Source organism: Python bivittatus, unplaced genomic scaffold, assembly GCF_059951505.1.
Source record: "Python bivittatus isolate LINGU-HERP-01145 unplaced genomic scaffold, Pbiv_v1 ctg000850_np1212, whole genome shotgun sequence".
In the NCBI taxonomy this organism is placed as follows: Eukaryota; Metazoa; Chordata; class Lepidosauria; order Squamata; family Pythonidae; genus Python; species Python bivittatus.
Genome location: NW_028277112.1, coordinates 32,031,598 through 32,056,097, shown reverse-complemented (window position 1 = coordinate 32,056,097; position 24,500 = coordinate 32,031,598). Strand labels below are relative to the sequence as shown.

The 24,500-nt window shown below is 36.3% G+C and overlaps 1 protein-coding gene across 1 annotated transcript in view; it reads right to left on the bottom strand.

The window, feature by feature from the left end:
• The window catches only part of CNTNAP4 (contactin associated protein family member 4), a 221,585-nt gene that overhangs the window by 75,762 nt on the left and 121,323 nt on the right, over positions 1 to 24,500 (bottom strand). The window contains exons 4-6 of the mRNA XM_088129777.1: positions 4,689 to 4,836; positions 437 to 640; positions 118 to 302 (exon numbers count right to left, since the gene is read on the bottom strand). Of these exons, the coding sequence (XP_087985903.1) occupies positions 118 to 302; positions 437 to 640; positions 4,689 to 4,836 (537 nt within the window). The remainder of the gene's footprint in view (positions 1 to 117; positions 303 to 436; positions 641 to 4,688; positions 4,837 to 24,500) is intronic.

Genomic DNA, 24,500 nt, shown 5'->3' with positions numbered 1-24,500 from the left:
TGGTTAATTCATCGGAAAGCAGAGAAGCTAAAGCCTCACCTAAGCATCTCACAATTGCATAATCTCATTTACATCAGAAAGATAATAACTCTAATAAACAAAAGATAATGTTCACACCTCATAATCAAGGTCCAAATAATTGAATTCTCCCTTTGCATGAAAATGGTGAGTGTGTTTATCAACTGTAAAGTTCACTTGGTTATTGAAATGTTCAATGAGGACTGAATGCCAGTGCTGATCATCCAAAAGGCTACCCAGAGTGATATTAATTTGGGCATCGGTAGAATACATTTTAGCATCACCTTCAAGAGGAGAAAAAGAAATGGTTAGGTCTGTTACAATAACCAGTGTAGGTGGTGAAGATATGAGAGTTCAGATTTTTTTTCTTAAGGGGATACTATTAAGCAGAGAGACAATATGACTGGGTACTTGGTACCTATATTGATGAATAAGGAAAGCTTCCCATTATCTAAAACCAATGTAATGTGATCTCCATTCTGTCCTTCTCGGTGTAGCAGAATCCCATCTCTTTGGCTGGTTTTAAACTTCAGAGAAATTACATCTTTTAGAGCGGTTGTGGATTTGGGTTTAAATCTGTAGAGCAGGAAACTCCTTCCATCAAAATCTGCTACATCAGATCCTAGAAGGAACACCAACAAGAGTTTTCTTATAATATGGCTAAGGATATAAATGCATGATAATGTGTTGCTCACATGATGATTAAGAGAAGAATGTGAGACATTTTCTTGTCATACATATTGAATAACATGGGGAACAAGGGGGGTTTCAGAGGTTGTAAAAGGAGGATTCATCTTGTTTTAAGTTACGAAATACACAGTATTACAAGAGCATTTGATATAAGTCTGAAAAATAATAGAGAAATAAATTATCCATTTTCTGTACGTGGGGAAACAGGCACATTTTACATATATGATATGCATTACTGCCCCAAAGTTATACACATTTCCCCATATGTTTTTGTCTCATTTTATGTTAGCAGAGGCATCGGCAGCTGGCTGTGATGATGCCAAAATGAATGAAACCTGTGTTGCAACATCACAGTGCAATCTCTGCCCCTTTTTTATTGTCATGATCTGTAAAGGGAGAAGTCTGAGTTGTGACGTCACAAAGCATGGTTTATAATTTCCTCCTACTGTCACCTTCTGTCCATGTCCGTGCATATAAGATTGCCATTTTCAAGGATACACATATTCACTAGGATATTAGACACAAACATAGCATAGTATTTATCATAATCTATATATAAGAATGATTTAATAAGTTACAAACACATTCACACACCATAAGTAAAGAAGACAAAAGAGGCAATAGTTCTTGAAAGCTAGATTTGTGAAGTAAATGAAGATATATCAGGCTTCCAGGGAGTCATTTTTCAATTAATTGACTGCCTTCTTCCAAATCAATGGAGAACTCCTATTTAATATTATTTCATTTGACAAAACACTTGCTATATTATGCTTTATTTTGGGCATAAGCCTTTGAAAATTCATCTCTGTGAGCCCCATTAAAGAATCCATGTTCTCTGCTGAAGGGGTATCTGCAGTATTTTAAAGGATCCTGTTGTAAGTTTTACCTTCTTTTGAGTCCCACCAATTGCTTTGTTTGGTTCTCTATCCTGTCCCATAAACTTAATAAAGCTGCATGCAATTCTGCAGTGACCTATCTGTAAATAAACCTCACTGAAACATACTGGAACTATCTGAGTCCATTTTTCCCTTTTGTTTTATTTTTAATCACTGCCTTTCCACTGGGAAAGTAAGTCCATTAAAACCAGGCACCAAGTGAATGCCATGCTATGTGTTCAGTCTATTTTAAATATGTTGTAATCTATCACAGACATATCACTTAACAAATCCATCAGAGGTAATAGTTATGCATAATCCCTATGCTATTTCTGGTCGTTGTTGTTTTTTGTTTTGTTTTTACTATCCTCTGACATTAAACCTTAATTATGCACTTTAAGTGGCGCACATACATTTCTAAACATTGGGTTTATTGATTTTTTTTCCTTTTCCAATCTTCAAATGAGTGGATAGATAGATAAATAGAAACACACACACACACACACACACACACACACACTCCTACATCCTAGGATTCATATGGACAACATAATATTTCTTATTGCTGACATTCTGTCAGTCTTATTTATTTATTTATTAAATTTATATGCCACCCCTCTCCCCCAGAGGGTGACTCTGGGCAGCTCACAATTAAAATCAAACCTCAAAAACAGTTAAACATATAAACATCCACATTAATTTAGTTAAAAAATCAAACTATATAAAAAGACTATATACATAAAAAGACTAAAACATTCAAGATGACGGCGGGGGGGGGGGTTAGAATCTAATATCCCACGAGCCAATACCAAATGTGCAATCCCCCATCAGGCCCCCGTGACATTTTTTTTAGCATTAAAAAGATTGTTATTTCACCTTAAGCCCACCATGCTACCCTAGTTTGTTTCAATATCTGTGAAGGACTCAGCAGAGGAGAAGGTCTTGCAGAATAGAGAAAACAGTGCTGCATTATGTGCATACAAATTCTTCTAGTGGTGGTGTTTGGGAAGGACCCCAAATCCTGAAGTGGACTGTAGATAGTAAGAAGATCAGACAGTTTTTATAAATGATAATTTTCAAAGTTAATGTTAATTTTTGCAGTGAAATTATGGATATGCCTAGTCATATATGCAGAGCACAGCACAGAGCATTCAACTGGGAAAGCCCTGAAATTTGAAATGACACCATTTGCAAACTCCTCATATTTGAGGAGGATGGCAGAATCATGTCAATGGGGCCTTCACCTGACTTTTCAGGAATTCCTATTCAAGATGATCATTACAGAAGCCAAAAGAAGGAACCTGGTCTTTTAATCGTGGCTATTTTATCAATTATAATTACAATTTGCTGTCAAATGCTCATGATTCTTCTCACTATCATTTTGAATAGGATATAGTTGCAGTTTGTCGCCCCCCCCCCCCCAAAGTTAATGATTTTTATATCTCAATAGACACTTTTACTGATTCAAGGAAAAGATGAAGTTCAGTGGAAAAATCTATGTTTTGCATACAAAGTATCCAAGATTCATTGTCTGATATTCCAGACCGGGTCATTAAAAATATTAACCCCAGCTGCTGCCCTCAATTTCAGATACTTCTTTTCTGCCAATAGTGTGATTTGTGAGGAGTTTTAAGGCAATAAAATAAAACTAGCAAAGTGTGGTGGCTGTTTAGAGATGACAACAAACATCCCAGTGTCCCAGTGTCAAGATTCAGCATGATGTTCAAAGTTCAGAAGCATTTATGACAGTCATTGACTAGCGTTTTGTACAACTTCATTTCAGAAGATACAAATAGAAGAACAGAAAGAAGAAATTGGCAAATAAGTACATAGAAATATAAATATAGCAGACTAAAATAGACTACACATGCAATCAATTCCATACTAAAAAAAAAAAGTAACATTTAAGAACTAGAATTCTAAAATTAGTGATAAACTGCTGCTGAGAATTATCCTACTTAGATACTAGAACACTAAGCTGGTGACCAAGTAAAGTCTCAGCTTTTTGACTAAGACCAAGTGTAGAATCCGCATAGTGCTGCCTAACACATCTGATGGCTGATTTGCCTTTCCTGCTTGTTCCCCAGCCTGAGGACAAGCTGCCTAGCACTTCAGGATGATGGGAATGGATCATCTTCAGACTGCACTTAGCTTGCTCAGAAATGTCCTCAAGTTTTTTTGCTCTGCTGGCACAAGCAGGGCAGTCTAGTACACCTGCTGTGTATCATTCCATCTTACACAAATGGGTGAAGTTGACAAGAGTTCTGCCAGATTTCCCTTCTTAGCCCAAGCGATAGGAAGAATGGAAAACTGATTTTTGTTTTACCAGTCCTCAGAATCGTGCACCAGGCCCATAGAATGGAAAGCAGTTGGTAATTGCTTATCTGTCATGGATGAGTTGAAACCTGGAAAAGGATTAATTAAACTGGTTTAATTGCCAACCAGCTCATTCACTGGAGGCTAGGAAGTGGAATCTGCAGTGAGGAAAAACTGAGACTGGTGGCCATCAGCTTCATTCCTTTTTTCCTCTCATCACTTTTAAAGGATCACTAGTCCATAATACACTGAAATTGTTCATCACCATCATGTCTTCAAAATACTGTTGGATGTATGATGGTTTCAGCAGCATTTGAAGGCCATGAATATGGCAGTCCTTGTCCTTCAAATCCACTCAATTCATGGTGCATTTTCTTTTTAATAGCCTGGCGTCACTGTCTTGTAAATTACAAAATGTAAATGAAACTGAAAAGAAAATATACTTTATATCTGCTTATCAGGGGAGAAGGAAGGAGACCTGATCACTGGAGGGGTAGAGGAGAAGCACAAAGGAAGGGAAAAAAAAATCTGTTATACAGATGGAGTTCAGAATTATGTAGATATATTACAATGTGTTGCATGATATTGATCTTAGTATGCAAAAAATCAAGATAGTAAAAGAGAGTATGATGTTAAAATGCAAAATTGATATCCCTCCCCCAAAAATGCTTCTTTGTAACTGCAATAAGCAAAGGCCAATTATTATTACAAGCTGGATTTCATTTTCAGTTTACAAATGCATTACAGACTTGTGTCATTCTGCTCATTAAAGGAAAATACATTACTTACGATAAGCACATCCATAGACTTCGATCCGCATTCCAATCCTGCCATTGTGGTTCCAATCCAAAGGGACAAATCGTAGAAATCTTGCTTTGATGGAATGTTCAAGCTTATAATATACCACACTGTCAGCATTGGTGTTTCCTGAAAAAGCCTGTGAATAACAACATGAAAATGAGCTTTTACTCTGCACTTATGTAATATATTCCACAGAGCACATGTAGTTCTGGACTTAAACCTGATTGGCATGAACATACAAATCAGTGTTGGATTTCAGCTCCTGTAGTTCCTAACAAAAGTGACCATGCAATCATATGCAGTTAGTATGCCATTAGAAATGAATCTGGGTGAATCTCAAACTTCAGCAATTTCATATCCTTCTCGTGTGTTGATGAGAATTAAAGATTTCAGTGTTTTATTCTACATGCCATTTCTACTCAGGGAACTGTGGACTTATTCAAGCCAACATTCAACAGACTGGGATCCAAAAACAGAGTTTCCTTCTGGATTAAACTGATTAAGGCAAGCCACTGTTTCTTTTTTAGATGTAACCATAATTGTAATGTGTTCCTCATGTGAATGTGGAAGCCTATGAATGAAATAAAGTGTATGTAAGCCTGGGAGCCTCCTGGCAAATAGAAGGGGTAGAAATGGAAGCAGTAACAGACTTCATTTATTTGGGCTCCTAGATCACTGCAGACGGAGACTGCAGCCATGAAATCAAAAGGCTTGCTCCTTGAGAGGAAAGCTATGAAAAACCTAGATAGCATATTAAAAATCAGAGACATCACCTTGCTGATAAAGATTCACATAGTCAAAGCTATGGTTTTTCCAGTAGTAATGTATGGCTGTGAGAGCTGGACCATAAAGAAGGCTGAGCGCCGAAGAATTGATGCCTTTGAACTGTGGTGCTGGAGAAGACTCTTGAGAGTCCCCTGGACTGCTAGGAGGTCAAACCAGTCAATCTTAAAGGAAATCAACCCTGATTGCTCATTGGAAGGATCGATAATGAAGCTCAACCTCAGATACTTTGGTCACCTAACACGAAGAGAGGACTCTTTGGAAAAAACCCTGATGTTGGGAAAGATTGAAGGCAAAAGGAGAAGAGGACAGCAGAGGATGAGATAGTTAGATAGTATCACTGAAGCAATGAGCATGAAACTGAGCAACTGAGGGAGGCAGTGAAGGACAGGAAGGCCTGGCGTGATATGGTTCATGGGGTCACGAAGAATCGGACACGACTTAACAACTGAACAACAACAACAAAAGCCTGGGAGCCACACCATAGCTTACATAACTGAATCAGATTTTGACATGGCTTTATTCTGACCATGCTCATTGTATTTTTTTTTTAAATAACTATATTCTTAATAGATATCAAATTATTTTCTTTATATTTCTTAATATATCACTTATTTTCCCTTATCAGTCATGAGCACATCATGTTACTTCTGAAGATGAGTTTACCATGAGGCTTCAATGCCAAAATATATGAATGGGATATCATAACAAGCTTATTTATTTATTTATTTCCATTTTTATTATGTTGTTATAAATCTTAATACATTATATTATTTTGAAACAATGATATTGGTACAGTATTAATTTATGTTTTTATGATTTAGATAATATTAGAAATAAAGAAAAGAAAAAGATTATTATTATTATTATTATTATTATTATTATTATTATTATTATTATTATTTTGGGGTGCCCAAACATTGACTCCTGGTGACTGTCTGAACAAGTCCCTGCAGTTTTCCAGACAAATTTTTTCAGAAGTGGTCTGCCATTGCCTCCTTCCCAGGACTGAGACAGTGACTGGCCCAAAGTCACCCAGCAGGCTTCGTGCCTAAGGCGGGACTAGAACTCCTGGTCTCCCTTAACCATGACACCAAACTGGGTCTCCATCAGTATTAATTACAATTTAGGATATCAACTTTCCAAGCAGTTTATTTGACTTTTTCCCATGAAATTGAGTGTAACATTAGAAAAAAAAGAAACTGCTGCAGATTACATTGAAGTCTTTGTTGTACAATAAAGGTTTCAGTCTTGAGGTAGTTACTTAGTACTGAAGTCTCCAGTGTATAATGTATATAAACACACACACACACACACACATTTATATTTATATAGTTAATAAAAGGAAAATATGTAAGCTAACCAAAACCAATTTAACAAGAATTAAAATACTGAAAAAAATTATAAAGAAAAAGAACTATTGGGTTTCTGAGTTCCCCCTTTGTACATCTGCTAACTTACTATACTATACACATTTAAGCCCCCTTAGAAGCCAGACTGTAAGTGATTATATTTCTCATGCCATGTGATATATTGCATATATGGGAACCATTCTTGCTTAAATATGGTTAAACTTCTATTACGTATATATACTGTTATTTTTGCCAGTTTCCAATAGGTAGCCATAATATTAGGACCTTTGATAATACATGTGTTATTACATTTTCATTGTAAAGTAGCAATTATACAGTATGTTCAGATAACATGTACTCCTATATGCTGTCTGAACCTCAGAGGTTAAAATAATACACTGAAATAATATTTCAGATTCTAGCCAAGTGTCCTGTTACATGCATCATGTCAAATAAGCCATATAAGCCAGTCTTGGAATGCTGTAAATACTAAAACTCCCCTAGAAAATGGAAAAAGATGATTAGAATCAAATAGTGAGAGAAAGAGAAACCTTTGTGCGTGCTTCTCAATCCATTTTCCTCTCTGTGCCTACCTCTCCTTTATAGCTCATTGTCCAAGGAGGGTAAGAGAAAAAAGTAGCAGCTAGGCACGGAGAAATCGACTGAGCAATAGATGCATAGAGACAGGCATTTAAGGCATTTAAGATGAACAGATTTATCTGCAGACGGAATTTGATGTGTACACATAATTACAATAAAGAGGAGGAGGAAGAGAATGATTTAATTGCATCGATGGAGTTAATCCTGTGAGGTAGTGCAGACAAGAACCAGAAGGGTACTAACTCTATCTTTATTGTAAGGTTACATTAACAGAATCTTGCAAGGCTGAGTGTATTTCTCTCCTCCTTTCCTTTTACTATCCGGGAGATGAGGGAGGGTCCTTTTTGAAATGTTTCCCACACACACACATCCTTCTGTGGACTGAGACATCTTTTACATGCCGGTTGTCCAATCTGCAGCTTTCCCTCCTGTCTCCCAAGGTCATTCCCACATTTCATCACATGGAGTTTTTGACGATGATGTTAAGTGTGGCCACACTGTACATCATGGTTATATTAAACATATCCTTCTGTGAATTCCAGAAATAAAGACATTACAAATAAAAAAAAAAAACGATTCATCCAGCAGTTCTATTTCTGAGCACGTGCGGCACATAGGCAAAAGCCTCTACTGATACTTCCGATAGCTGATTGAAAGGGCACGTGTTGGCATCAAAGCAAGCAATGTGACTGCTTTGTTGGTAGAAACGGGATGGAGCATGTTGTTTTGCAAAGCAGCTTCAGGAGAGTGCTCATTCAATATTTAATTCAAGTGAAGCAACCCTTTGAAGATCTGCAGAATCCTACTTAGCATGGAAGCTTTGGAATGCACAGTCACCTCAATGGGATATGTTATTTTGTGATCTCATAGAAATACATATGAAATAAAAGGGAAAAACAACATGTACTGAAATTGTCTGTACATCACGGTCTGGATCTGTGGCAAATTTAGTATTTCTTTTTATTATTCACTAGGACTTACATGTTACTCCCGTTCTTCAGGATTCCAAGTGGCTTACATTCCATTCTTACAGTAAATTCAAAAACAGTAAAATAAAATAACAAATTACAGTGAGAAATTATTTAAAAAAAAAAAACTTCTGCAAAATATACATATATTCAAACACCAGATGAGTTCTCAGCAGTGTCATAATTTAAAGCACAGTTTTTAAATGTGAGCTATTTAAAAGCCTGGATAGAACAGCAGGTTCTTCACCTGGCACCTGAAATGTCACAGAAGTTGGTGTTAAATTCAGTTGTTGGAAAGCCTGTTTCATAATTGTGGTGCCATTATGAACAGGAGCATGACCTCAGGTTTGCTGAATTGTTGTTCCATCCTATCCCCACTGTCAGGCACCCTACTTTGATTTCAGAACCAGCTAACCAGACAGTGCTTCAGCATGGCCAGATAAGAAACTATACTTGCATACTGGAATGAAAGCACTTAAAGCAGCTGATTGTTCTCTGCCAATATGAGGGTATAGTTTCTTCTTATACACACTGTAGTTTAGATCTGGCACTTTTCCTTACCTCTCCCCTTGCTTTGTGTTTCTCAGGCTTGATGTTTGAAGACAGTTGGTTGTTGACATAATTGGCTTTCTTGCCCTGGGAAACTCTAGCTCCAATGCATCTCCCACTTTTCCCACACAAACAAGGTCTGTTTTTCAATGTGTTCCTTTTTAGTATTAATAATAATAATAATAATAATAATAATAATAATAATAATAATGTCCTTTGGACATTAATAAACTTTCTATAATAGTGTGAACAAAATATAATTCCAATACAACCATATATCCATCAAGATCATCATAGCAATGAACTATGTGTTCTGACAATACATTCCAGCTTCACTTCCTTTACATATTTAGAATGCATCTTCTTCTGAAATAAACTGAAAAACATAATTGAAAGACAGTATAGAGTACATTGTTTTGTAAGAAAATCAAGGTCAGGTACACAGCAGACAATGGATTTGGTTTGTGGAGGGAAAGCAAAGATATATTTAGCTAATGACCACAATGCTTGCATTTCCCCCCCCCATTCCATCTTTATTAGGCAGTGAACTGAATCGCATTATGCTAACACGAACATCTAAGTGCCTATATAGGAGATGCTGTAACAGCCTGATAGGACCTCACACAATCCACCCTACTTTCAATGTATTGGAAATCACTAATCAACTTTCAAGCCATCTAAGCAACCAGTCAAAACAATAAAGCTGCCAGGTCCAACAATTTTAGATTTTCAAAGGTAAGATAACATGATAAATGCCAAGCTTTATCATGTTATTGCTTTAGTTGAAGACCAAAACAAACCCAAGACAACGGACACAATATTTCTAGCTTTTTGTAGCCTACACATACAGTATTTGCTACTGTCCACCTCTGGGACTGCAAGAAGCCCTTGAGCACAGCACAGCATGAAGCGACAGCTGCCCCAGCCCAGCTGCACAAAGCCGCCCCAGGAAGCATCTGTTCACCAAGCTACCTTCTCTTCTAGTTCCCTATACCAACCTCTCGTCTTTTTCACCCAGCCCCTGCGGCCGAAGCAGAAGTGCCTCGTGGCCTTTGCTGTCTCCTTTTTGGACCCAGCTTCTCTGACAAGCATTTCCTACTTGTTGCTTCCTGAGCCTTCAGAAAGGGGCTTGCTTTTGCCAGCTTCACACAAAGGGGCAATAATAATAGGCTAAGGACAGGATATCTCAACTGGAACATTATGGGAAGTTACTGGATACATCTAGGACTGATTAACTAAAGATGGCTAAGGACAAAACAGTGTTTCTAGAATCTCATTTTCATTCAACTAAACTACAGTATATGTATTGGAATTCCAGAGAAAGTTGAGAAAGAATATCCAGTTTGCTTTATTAGCATTTTGATTTGGGAAATATTAACTCTGCTGGAAGACTATAAATGTTTCAATGTTTCTTTTTCATATATCTGATAAGCTCTGGCCATTTATTATCAGATGTGTTGTGAGGACTGAGATTTTAAATATGGTATGTTCTCTGTGTGTGATTGAATAGCAAACACAAATTTATCCCTGATTTTACTAAGGAAATCCAACAACATAGAAAAAATGTTTAGCAACACAAGAAACCCTATTTAACTCAAGATTTACTTCAAAAAAAAAAAAAACAACCAAGAGGCCATATCAGTATACAAGAAATTATAACCACAACCTCTTATCTTTTAGAGTTAAAGCAAGAATAGCAGATAATAATCTGACATTGACAGAAGTCTGATGACCCTGAATACATCCAGCTTGAGTTGAATGCATTGTAGTAGCATCTTTCAGATGAACCTCTGAAAAATTCTTTAAAGGCACTATAAGATCTTTCAAGAGATTGTATTACCTTCCTGGACAATACAACATTCTGGTCTCCTATGATTATCTCTTTGTAGGCAGATTATACTTATTCCATCACATTATTTTACACAAACTTACAAATACTGAATACACATCTTTGGTAAGGAAATCCTGCTAGATTTTCATTGCATAAAATCAGAAAGGTCAGTTTAACTTTCCACATTTTTATCATTGGTCATTTATCCTAGCTTGGTTGTTGACTAGATTAAGGAATATTAAAATTTAGCTCTGCTTTGGTCTATCCTTAAAATTTATTATCTGACCACACTGAAATCTTGGTAAGCATTGAGATCAGGTCCGATGCCTAAATGTAAAGCTGGAAGATAAATACGGAAAACATTGGGTTGCAGATATAACTTGTAAAGCTTTACATTAAGGGAAATCTCAGTTAAAAAAAAATAATGGCTACCTCTCTTTTGATTAACCTGGGGCTCTCACATAACATTATCATTTTGGAACTACTCAGCTCTGAGGAAGCTGTTTTTAAACCTTTGGCAGAATTAAAATATAAATTTATCTCAGACTGCTTCTTGGCAGTATGTTCAACATAGGTACTTTTGATTTGGCTTATTTGGTCCAGATGCATTTGATGCTTCTAATGCTCCAGTGTGGGTAGAAGGTCTAGAGGAATTGTCAGTGGTTCCTTCACCAGTAATTTTTCTTTAATAGGAATTTGGTGAAATTAATATCAGTTATTTACCTTTGGAAAAATAACTTTGAATGTCCATTGGACTATTGCAACATGGTCTACATGGGGCTGATCTTGAAGAGCATTCAGAAGCTTCAGCTGGTACAGAATGCAGCTGCCTGGGTTGCAAAAAGTGTCGGCTACTCCGCACATGTAACACCAATGCTTCGGGAGCTGCATTGGTTGCTGGTGTGTTTCCGGGTCCACTTCAAGGTGCTGCTTGTCTGAAGCCCTTCATGGCTTGGGACCACATTACCTTAGGGACTGTCTTTTCCAAGTTGTTTCTACCTGTCCATTCTGGTCTGGCAGGATGGGCATGCTCTGGGTCCCATCAGCAAAGGAATGTCAGCTGGTGGGGACCAGGAGACATGTTTTTTCTGCTGTGGCACCTGTCCTCTGGAACATCCTGCCTCCTGAGATTAGGATGGCCCCAACCCTTTTGGTTTTTCAGAAGGCCTTGAAGACTTGGCTTTATACCTGGGCCTGGGGCCCCAAGTGTGTGAAGGGCCCTGTTTCATGGTTGTCCTGACACCAATGGTTTTTAAAGATCTCTTGGTTGTATTTATATTTAATTTTCTATATTGTTTTAAGTGTTTGATTGCTTTTATTATTGTTAGCTGCCCAGAGTCACTGGTCTGAGATGGGCAGCTATATAAACTGAATAAATAAATTAATTAATAACTGGTAAAAGGGATGCCTTTGCACTGATTGTGCATAAATTTTGTCAAGTTTGTTTATCTTCTACATTCTGACCCACTTGCCTTTGCTAGGCAAGTACTAACAATTTGGCAGCATGAAGGACTCTGTTATACTAGTTTGCCATAAGCCTATGAGAAAAAAGGTGGCAATCATAATTCAACTTCATGAAACTGACGTAAGAATGCAAAAGCAGACTTTTAAGCACTCAGTCTTTTACCAGGATAGAAAAAAAATATTTTAATTTCACTTTGTCTCACATAATAATTTTAATGTTTTTTTCTATTGGGTTTATGAATACACTTGTGTGTCTTGGTAATTTCTTTTGCTCTTTGCAAATATTGTGTGATGATTATGCCAACATACAATAAATCATCTTGGTAACGTCTTGTAAAAAAACAAGCTGAACAAAATTCTTATGAATCGCTGGGTTTGAGAATTAGGCAGAAAATGGAAGCCTGTTTTACTTTGCATGTGGAATTTTCAGGATATTAATAGACAGATTTCAGTATAGCACTAAAACTTTGGTTAGACTGGCAATATTTCTCAGGAGACATCTGCAAGTTCCTATTTTTATGGCATACATTCATCAATATAGGTTTCAGAAGAGAAGACAAAACTGGTAGGAACAATTTTTACCTATAGATCTTTGCACAGTATGCCAAGATAATTCATTATTTCACAGTCAGTAAGCTAAAGTCAGACATGCTGATACTGAAAAAGTGATTAATTTTGATAGCATACTGCTCCCAGTCAGTTTGGGTATCCAATTTCAGACAGCAGAAAGATGAAGGATTTAGATAGACAGTCTCCATGTGACTGCTATGGCCACTTTCCTCTACAAAGTTTCTTCTTAATGACTTCATGTTATTATTATCTTATCAATATAATTTCTGATTCAATTAATCATTTTGCTGAGATGAATTTAATCACTTCCTGGGGACATTTATGAGTTCTGACCTTTGCCTCTTAGGAGATATTTATAAGAACATAGGTCTCACCCAGGTTCAGCCATCATTCCAAAGGAAAGGATATTAATCGAATGAATGAATCAATCAATACATTTTGCAATGTTGTTTTCCAAAGTTTTAAAAAACCCTACATATAAATATATATTTTGAGAGTAAAAAGACATGTAAATAGAAAACATTTTGAAATTATATTCAAAAAGTGAATAGATTTAATACATAAATACATATTTATTGCAAATTATGATAGAAGTTGTGCAGTGAGGGAAACCAGAGCCATGAATTCTGGAATACAAGTCTGGAAAGCAGGAAAGTATATGCTAAAGCAAAATCAAAGTGTGATTTCTTTAATGCATAGTTTAATGTTTCATTCAGTATCTTTTCCATTGTTTTTGATGGCAGCTTTGTTTTCTCATGGCCTACTGGTGTCACTTAAAGTGCGTGTCACATGTGTGCTTTTGAATCTGTCTTGACTCTTGGTGACTGCTTGGATAAGTCCATTCTATTTTCTTGGCAACATTTTCAGAAGTGGCATGCTATTTCCTTCTTCTTAGAGCTGAGAGAGGGTGGCTGGCTCCAAGTCACTCAGATGGTTTTGTGCCTAAGGTGGAGATAGAACTCCCAGTCTTCTGGTTTCTAGCCTGGTGCATTTAGCTACTACACCAATGGGTTTCATCATTTAAAGCAGCTGACCCAAATTCTGCCTCTGATAATTGTGTGACATATTCCTTTTTGGTGGTAAGCCAAAATGGTTTTATTTCCTTACCTAAGCAATTTTTTATCTGCTTGCTTATTCACCAAGGTATTCCACTGAAGCCTTTTTTCCCCAGAAGTCATGCTAAAAAGCAATAGCTTTGTGTACCTCATGGTAAGCTGGGATTGTTGGGCAGTTTAGAAATGATCAGTCAATTAATAAATAAATCCTATTTCAGGATGACACAGATGGATTCTCAGAAAACTTTTCATTGTTCTTGTAAAATATACCCCATTAAATGTATCTGGAGAATGATGAGACTTCCAAGGAGGAAATGGTGAGTTGAAGACGGCTCCATGAAAAGTGGGGCCCACAAACACAGTGGAATGAAGAGTTGGCGAGCAGACTGGCTCTTTGGTAATTCCTCTCTGGACAAGGAGAGGCTTGAGATCACCCGCAATTGCTCCAGACAGTTGCTTCTTGCAAGGAGACTGAAAGTCAGCTCTGGGAGACAAGGGAATAGCCATCTCGCTTAAAGCAGTCGGCACCTTTGAAAGGACACCAAGTTCACATACTTCCTTTTCTAATCACTTTTGGATATTGCTTGTTAACTACTTTTCAGCTATTATAAAACCATGTTTTATAGCACCAGGTGAATTTCCTTCAATTCTTAGAGAAAGAGTTTTAAATACAAGTTTAAGGACTTTGGGGGGGGAGTGATAAAAAGCAAAAGGGTGATTAAAACTTTGATTTTAGAAAGTTACAAATGGACTAAGGGTCCAGATAAATTTTAAATAAGATTTTGGAATTAATTATAAAGAATTCTTTACATGGAAAAATGCTTTTGTTCTGAATTCTTCTTCTTTTTAAATAAGATAAAACTTTAAAAATTGGACACTAGGGGGAACTAAAAGAAACTAAAGATTACAATTAAAGGAGAAGAACATTCAAACTCCACTTACTAATACAGAATGAAGCAAAATATTTTAACATTGCACATATTGAAGGATATTTTTGAACAATGGACCCAGAAGTTAATTTCAAGAGTATCTGCCTCTATAGATAGACTGTGTTTAAAAGATGTTATGGAAGAGGAACAAGTTTTACCTGACAAGATTGAGACTGATTTGAAAGTGGATTTAAAAATCACAAGCTACAAGAATGACATGGAAAAAGATGTTACACTAGACTTACAAAGGAAACCAGATGATGTCTTAATAATTAAAAAGGATATACAAATAACAAATCAAGAGAGTGACTTGGCTAATTTTCATACACTGGATCTACAAAAGAGGCTAGTGAAAGCTTTGAAGAATTTTGTGAAAAGGTACAGAAAAATAAAAGAAATCAAGTTCTAGGACATTATTTGAAAGGGCTAAAGATCAAGATAGATAAAAGTAAAAGGAATGAATATAAAGTTGGTTTATTTAATCAAGAGTAAAGTAGATATGTTGTTTTCTTTCGTAACCTTTAATGGACTTTTGCTGAGGACAGAAATGATGAGGCTTAAGGATCTGTTTATAGATAAGGGATGGGATATAGGAAGAAGAGATATCTGTTGTATTTTAGGGGAAGTTGATAAGTTACTAAAATTGTTTATACTTGTGATGAAGGAGGAAGTAATTTCTTTATATATTTCCTTTCTTTTTCTTTACTATATTCTTATTTTTTTCTTTCTTTTCTATTTTTTTTCCCTGCAACTTCTGTTTTTTCTTCTTATTATTTTCTTCTTTTTTTTTAGTTTTTATTGTTGTAATTTTAATTTTTAATAAAATTACTATAAAATGTATCTGGAGAATGATCTTGATAGATCTTAAAACCCAGATAAATTAATATAGGAAGAGATATTGTTTGTCTTATTCAATTTCTAAGCTATTCAGGGTGCTAAAGTTTAAATGCCAAACTGGAATTGAAACCTTAAACAAATAGCAGCCAATAAAATTCTTCCGAACTTTGTCTAAAATGCACACATTTTTCCCTATCAGTCAACATTTTGACAGCTTTATTCTGAATGAATTGAAGCTTCAGAATTGTGTTTTAAAAAATCCCCAATGCTACATGTTGTAATAATACAATTAGGAAATTTCCACAAAGTAAATAATGGTGGACAGCCTACATTGAGGTTGCCAAGATAGCTGAACCTGGCAAAAGGCATTCCATGATATCAAGACCACCTGGGCTTTTAGTGACAAACCTGAATTTTCACAGTATCTACAAAATATGCCTGTTTTAGGGAATGAGAACTAGCTACCTATGTTGTATCTAGATTATCTGAATTTAGTTCAGTTGAATGGCTAGCCTTTCCAGACAATTGCCATCTAGTTCACACATTCCCAGCCTCATCTAATTCTGACGTCACAGAGAAAAGAGTTGATAGAATGAGCAAATTGGTGACATTTCATTTGTATTTATTCATTAAAAGTTTTAAACTGCTCAAAAAGCCAAAGCTCTCTGGGGAGTTTACAATAAAACACACTGAACATATGGCCTGGGTAAAAACATATATGATAAAATCATATAAAATACAAAAACACCATATAAGTTAGGCAGCAGCATGCTGGCCATTCAAAAACTAAGAATCAAAATACAATTAAAAACCATGGGAAAATAAAAAGTTTTCACCTGGCACTGAAATAATGTTAATAGGGTGCCAGTCAAGCCTCTCTGGGGAGAGAATTCCATAAATGGACTGGCATCACTTCAAATCAACTGATTATTTATAACTTCATACATAGATTAAAAAGTGTAGCAGATAAAGCAAAATCCTATTGAACTCCAAATTTGATAAGATTGAGCAGAAACCAATTCCAGTTCCAATTCTCTTTCTATTTCCAGAACCTGTAGGAAGGACTTCCCAGTTCCTACCCTCAGAGTCAATCCATAATGATTCCATTTTTAAAAAACAAGGTGCTAAGAATTTATAATACTTGGATGAAATGGCATGCACATTTATTGTCAATATTCATTCAACATACACCCGTCCAAAAAAAAAAAAAATCAAGGAAAAGTAGGGTAAAGTAAGATGATTTACAACCACTAGAGGTCATTCTGGTACACTGATGCAAGCTTTTTCTTCACAAATTATGACATTTCCCCCTCCATATATACCACTCCACATTGGAATTACCACTGTTCCAGTGATGGAAGCTGTAACCAAACCCACCTTGAGGGTACTAGATTGGGGCAGATTGTCTTAAGAAGGCTCAGTTCCAAAGATGAGGTGCATGAATGTGGGATAGAACCGTGCACAGAGGTGCTTTTGTTTTTTTTATAAAATTGTCCAGTGCAGAAAACCCAAGACCTTGTTTTCTGAGGTGTACCTTCATGCAAAGAAAAGAGCAAGCAAAACTTTTTATTTTTACCAGGAATATTTTTTGACAAGATAGCATGCAGGTGTTAACCTTTTGCCAGATGGAACAAGAAATTTGATGGCTAAAGATGAAGAACCCTCCCTTCTTCCATTTAATTAACTCAGTTGTTTCTCAATTAGATTTCTATCCTACTTTCCTTCCAGATCTCAGGGAGGCTTAAATGAGAATTAGCATTTTATTCCCCCAACAATACCTTGTAATGTAGGTTGAGAAGAGAGAGAGAGAGAGAGACTAGCCCAACATCACCAATCAGTTTCATGGCTAAGGGTAGGCTTGAGCTTGGATCTCTCCATCCTAGTTCAGCACTTTAACCATTGCATAACCCTGGTTTTCACAATGTTTCTTCTGAGATCAACCACTTCTGCTGTTAATTAAAACATCCAGCAGCTATTTTCTATTCAGAAGTAGTTGAAAAGAGTTTTGAAACTACATATAGAGATTCTGGCTTCTCTGCCCAGCTTGTTCTGCCCTCTTAACACAGCCATCACACTAAGCAAAAATCCAAGGGTACCCATAAAACTGGCGAGGAGCAGAGTGGCCGGTGGGGTCAGGGAAGGAATAGACCAGAAGCACCATGATTCTTTTGTTTTTCTGTATCTAGGTCAGTGTTTTTCAACCATGGCCATTTTGAGAAGTGTGGACTTCAACTTCCAGACTTCCTACTGGCTGGGGGATTCTGGCAGTTGAAGTCCATGCATTTTAAAATGGCCAAGGTAGTTCAGATCTGTGTTGTGAGATACAACTCTGACTCAAGTACACCATTGCAGGTAAATCAGGAGGGCCACTTTAGTTTGAGGTTAATGCATTAAACTGTACTTTCTGTGTTTTATCTTAAGTGAGAATATTTAAAGAGCTATAGATATTTAAATGAATCTCTAATTCAGTTAATGTAAACTGAACTGCAATTTTCTATATTGTAGGACAAGATAGGCAGCTCCTGTGATGTTTGACATGCTGATATTCAGTGAAATGATTGTGATGTCTTATATAAAGATATTATTTGTGAATTGTGAATTGTAAATAGAATTATTCTATTTTTATTGTATGTTATATTGTTTTATTTTTTAATATTTATTGCTGTTTTATTGTGAACCGCCCAGAGTCACTTTTTGTGAGATAGGTGGTATCATCATCCCCATTATTAATGGCTTTCTGACTTTTTTTCCCCAGATAGGAATATTTTCCCTTGCTCTCTAGATATACACCTTAAAATGTATATTAAGAGCAGGCAATAGTTGTGGCCCAATGGCAGGAAACTGGGTGGGTGGCAAAGGAGATATTTACAGGCACCTAAGTCCTATTGGAATCATACATCTTATCCCTAATACATGCATAGCATTTCCTCTTTCAATAGATTATGATTCATGATCAGAACAGAATTATACTGTTTCTAGCTATAGTATATGAATTCAGTTTTCTTGTCATTCTGTTTCATAAAGACACTTTATTTCATGCTATTATAATCTTCCTTTTATCAGTTTGTTTTGTCTTTTTTTAATGAGCATGGTGATAGAAACATACTTTATCTATCTGTGGTGTTTCTCCTTCAGTAGTATACTTCATGTAGTGCAGATGAAAAGAACTAATGCATTCATTTAAGAAAGAATGAGCTACACATACTTTTTTTTAATAATGATGTAAGGTTAACAAAATGCCTGTAACATCACCAAATAATGACTGGGATGCTTATTTCTTGATAAGAATATAAAGGAATCTGTGGAAATTGCTGGAATACATTTGTAATGCACTCAGTTTCACACTTTATTTGAAAATGGAATTAAATGACCAGAGAGAAAGAAACTCATTAACTGCAACACAAAAATTGTGATGGAAATGGTTTGTAACTCTTACATCCAGAGGGTCACAGGCAATAAAACAGTGCAATAAAAAGGTTTCATATTCAATTTATAGCTGTAGCCTAGCATTCATAAACGTAAAGCTTCAGCTTCCCTACAAACAGCAGCATGTGAATCTTTTTGTAATTAATTCATTATGCTGAACCTGCAATGTTGTAGTACTCAGAATATTAATAGTAATCATAACAATATTTTGCATTTGCAGTAGCTTTAGAAGTGGGAAAGGATGCGCAGTGAATTAATTGACTATATGAAAAATCTTGTATGTGTGTATGGATGTGTGTGCAGGTCTTCCTTATTTTGTTAGCAAAAGAGTTATTGAAATGAGTTATTGTTTTGCTCTACAAGTATTAGATTGCAACCTTGTCCAGAAAAAGTAAGTCACAATTAACTCAGTGGGAATTACTTCTAACCAGACATCCCTCTGTTTGCACTATTAGGAGAAGTTTCATACAATGGAATGCATATTAATTTCTTCACTCACAATCCTAAAATAAACCCTGCTGCATAAGACAGTTGATTGATCTAATACTGCTTCCTGACTCTAATAGTGAGCATCTAGAATCTCATGTGCAAGGCATGAAATTAAATGTTCTTTACTATTGCTCTTATCAAATTTTTAGTATGTGGTACTCAGACACACAATTGTTTTGAAAATGGACTCTCCATTTATAGTTACAGCCAATAGTGATTGATATAACTACATCTTTATTTGGAAGCCATTTAAAGTAGAAGCTACTCATACTTGAAAGCCCTACAAGCTGGCCTTTGGTCATGGATGCCTACAGGGGAGTATGAGGGAGATTCATGATGTCATTCTACAAATGCAAAGGATTACTAACTGTACATTATTTGTGTCATGACATGACACAAATGATGTGATTTGTGTCATCATTGTGATGATCCATGACATATGTGACATAATTGTGGGTTCTACAAACGATGTCTGTCTGTGGTCTCTCTACTGTAGGATCTTAAATGTTGGAGGGCAGTCTTTTTGGATGACAGCTTCACTTCCTTCTACAAAAATTGGTTTTCTGTATTGCATTGCTTTCTATGCAAATCACTTTGTAGGGAACAGCAACATCCTAAACCGTGTTCTCAATGAGCAGTACAATTATGTTTGGGTCAATATATTGATGCAGCAAAAATCTGATTCTAAGCATATTTGCATAAAATAAACACAATGCAAAAGTTAACTTGTCCCAGCTTTCTCCATTTAACAATTTCCTTAGATAGTTTGGAAGGAAATGTTATGTACTCTACAGGAATTCATAAACTGCAAAACTCAATTGCCAGACAATATCCCTAGGTAAACTCATGGAGTTGGCTTGCAAATTGCAAGGGCAGTGGTTCTACAAAATTTAACATCTGTGACAAGGTTATCTTGGTAAGAATTGCCCAGAGTTTTATGAATATCATGGCAATTATGGTAATATTCATAATATTATTGGTGCAATGTATATAACAGATCAAATGCTAAGTCTGGAATACATGCCTAAGCAGGAAGATGGAAAAGAGTAGAGATTTAGTATTCTCTTAATATGTTCATATCAATAAAGCAAGTGTAGATACACATAGTTCTCATCCAATTACATCACAGTGGGCACATTGAGGGATCCTGTTGCCATGACTAATGTGATCTTGATGCTCTAGTTACTCTTTGGAACATGGAGATGCCTCAAGTTGCAGACATAATTACTTCTAAGCCCCATCTTCTAGTGAATAAAACCCAATTTGTGTTTTGATTCCCTAGAAATTTATTCCCTAGAGGTAAATAAAGCAATTGGAATGCCAACTAACAAAACATGAACTAAGTCTAGCTAAACTAACTCCAAGTTCAATTTAGAGTCAACTGTACTACAATATTACACACAACTCATTTACCTAAGGACTTATGGAACACAATGATGGTGAGAAAAAAGGTGCTACTCAGCTGAATTATTTTCAATCTTATAGAGTCTACTTTAGATTGATCTTGGGACTTTTAAACCTCCACATTCTAATGGATTTGATAATCAGTCTGATGATCAAATAGCCTACACACATCTTTAATTAGATACCATCTTGAATGAAGTTTAAATTTTAAATTTATCTAGGATAGAATGCCCCAGTCTCTTGGGCTGGTGGGCATATTTGGAAATTTGAGAAAATATTGTGGGCACTTTTGCCAAATTGCTTGCCCTGACATAAAATAGATGATATAGGGAACATGACAAGACCAAGGACCTATTTTCCAAAATGCTCCCTGTCTGGTCCTATTTTCCTTCATTTTTTTTAGAAGTAGCTGTTTGCAGTTCCAAACAAAGCACCATTTTCAGTCACCATGCTTATGGAGACAATTTTGGCTTAAGATACATTTTTGGAATGAAAGATGATGATGATGGCTGCCAGTTTGCTTTTCAGCATGCTAAATTCCTATTTTTAATTTTATATATATATATAATTTAAAAGTTAGCTGGGGGAGGAAGCCTAATAGGTATCTCCAGGTACCATGTTGGAGACTTGGATCTTAATTACTCACCTCCACACCCCATGGATATGGTCAAGGATGTGTAGTAGTAATGGGGTCTGTCAGGTATTCCTTTTATTTCCCTGCACTGCTTATAAGAGCTTGCACCAACTTCACTTCAGGGGATAACAGATTTAGCTAAAAAATTTTAATGCTGTTAAGTAATGGAACAAACTGTCTATGGAGATGGTGAGCTGGAGATCCTTAAGCAGAGCCTAGATATCCTTCTGTTGCAAATGCTGTAGCAGCTTTCTCCACTACAAATCTGTACAAAGAGATGGACCAAATGGACTCCAATTTCCCAGCATCTTCCAATTCTAATTGTGATACTAAAGTAGAAGTGCATTATAAAACTGAAACAGAGTGATTGATTAAATAAACACTGTGCTTGAATGTTTTAGATCAGAACTGTGGTGGCCTAACCTCCTGATAGCAGGACCCTATTTGCTTTAGCTTATACCCTTGAAGCACACAGCTGGATTCATCTTTTCCTCTTTCCCATATACACAGAAAATATAATATTAGAAATGGAAAGAAGGAGGTGGAAGCCCTGCATGTCACTCTAATAGATAAGCAGAAGCATTTCTCCTGCCAGGCACCTGGGACTTGGTTATAAGTCCAATGGAAAAAATAACACTCCTCAGGTTCACTAAAATGTCTGCTATTTCTCTTCCAAAATATTTATTTTTTGAGAACAGAAGAAACGAATGAAGTGGAATAATTGGAAAAACTGCTTAGGCAGCAATCCAGTTAACTCCAGAATGTCCCCAGATCGTTAAAAAACAAGCATATCCAGTATATGTGTGCTGGGGGCAGCACAGCAAAGTTGAAAGCGTGGTGGAGGAAGAGGCGCCCCTAGCACCCTGCCCAGGATCAGGGACACTAAGTCACTCAGCCCAGAGAAGGTAGGGCAGAGTGTACTTTATATTCAATGTCATCAGGGCACCACTGCCTGTACATCAAGCAGGATGGCAATCTGTCATCACCTCTTCAGAAAGTGCATAGAACTGGAGCAATTCACAAAGTGGGGGAGGAAAGAATACAAGGAAGCCAGACTCCATGGCAGGATAATCAACCCGAAGAGAGAAAAACTTCCCTCATTTGGTGCCCTTCAGTGTGTGGTGTATGGCTTCTATCATTCCCAAACAGCATGGAATAAGGGAATTCTAATCATATATACTGTTTCATAATGTTTCGTTCTTAGATCCATCAGAAAACAGGCTTCCTTGAAAAAATGAAGTACTGTATATTATTTGTATAGTAAAAGAAGGAAGCTTCTGTAAAATTAAGGACCTGCAAAATCAGATGGCTTCAACCTTGTGAAAAGATAATCCTTCCTTCCAGGAACACTTTACATCAGATCATTACCAGTAACTATCAAAAAGAAATTCAAAGCATGCTACTGCATTTTGCTAGAGAAAAAAATAAGTGGTCTCCATGTGTTACATTTAAAGTAGCTAGACAGCAAGCAAGATGAAGCCACAACCTGCTAGAAGGCTAAATAGGTATATTTGATATTATTATTACAGGCTAAAAACATGAATTAACATCTGCTTGGGGAAAACAAATATAGCTATGAATATAACTACAGATAGAGTTTTCATTCACAGTTGTAAAAACTGTATACAAAGAGATACAGAAATACAGGCCTTCCTGGTTTCATTTATGTATACTGTATTCATCATCATCATCATTATATAACTATTATTGAATATCATCATTGCATCATATATATTTAAGCTATGGAATACATGAAATGTACAGAATAAGACATTCAATTACAGTAAAGACTCATTAGGCTCTACAGTACTCAGTGAATTTTATTCCCATGTAAGAGTGCAAATGATTGCAGTGTTTAAATGCCACAAAAGATAATGAGTTTTGATTAGATATGGATTAGTTTTCCCAAGTCTGTGCCACTTTAGCTCAGAAATTATATGAATGAAAAAAAGCACAAAAAATGTTCTCGTTCCTCTCATTCTTGTCAGTGTTATTTCTTACTCTTCAGGATTCAATACTCTTCCCCTCTCCCCCAGCATGGAATAATGTACAGCAAGTAGAATCATGGCTATGCATAGTCATAGAGAGTGGATTTTTAAAAGATTTATCCATCCTTTTTCAATCATCTTGAGACATGCAAAAATGCAGGAGTTTCCATGGGAGGGGTCAAAAAAGTCAAGATGGTGGTCACAACCACACAACCAAAGCCTTGCCAAGCATGGAAAATTGAAAGATGTAGGTCACTTGAAGGATGTCCTATATTAAAGCATCAAAAAACAGGGAAGTGGAGAAACTGGAATCATCCTTTGTTCTTCTGATATCATACATGTCATGTATTTTGCAAGATTGGACAAGGAGATTGGGGGGAGACCTGGGAATTCATCTCCATCTTAGCTTGTAATCGAAATCAAAGAATTTTAGGTTTTGCAAACCTCACCTGTCCATAGACACAAGTAGTTACAAATTCCTGAAAATAATTTCTGAGTCTAAAGTGCACCCTAGTAGCATAATCAAGCTGTAGCTAAGATCTGTATTTTTTAAACAAGAACATCACCGAGGAAGTTTGGTACCAATACAGTTGGTAAAGCTGGTAAAGGAAAGGTGCTTCTAGGCACTTAGTCTCCTCTGCATTAGAGCTGTAATTAAGAGGCCCTCCCAAGTATAAAGCTGCAGGAGGAGTGAGCTTTGGTTTTCTGAATCTCTTCTGGGTCACAGACTTACATTCATTTGCATAATGATAGGATATAAATCCATTACGCAAATAATAAATATACTGACCCACTAAGATACGAAGAACCATGAGAGGTTGTAAAATCAAATAGGTTCCTCTGTCCGTGAAGGAGACCCCCAACACCAGAAAATGATGATCGCAATAGCAGAGAGTAAAAAAGAAAAGAAAAGTGTATCTT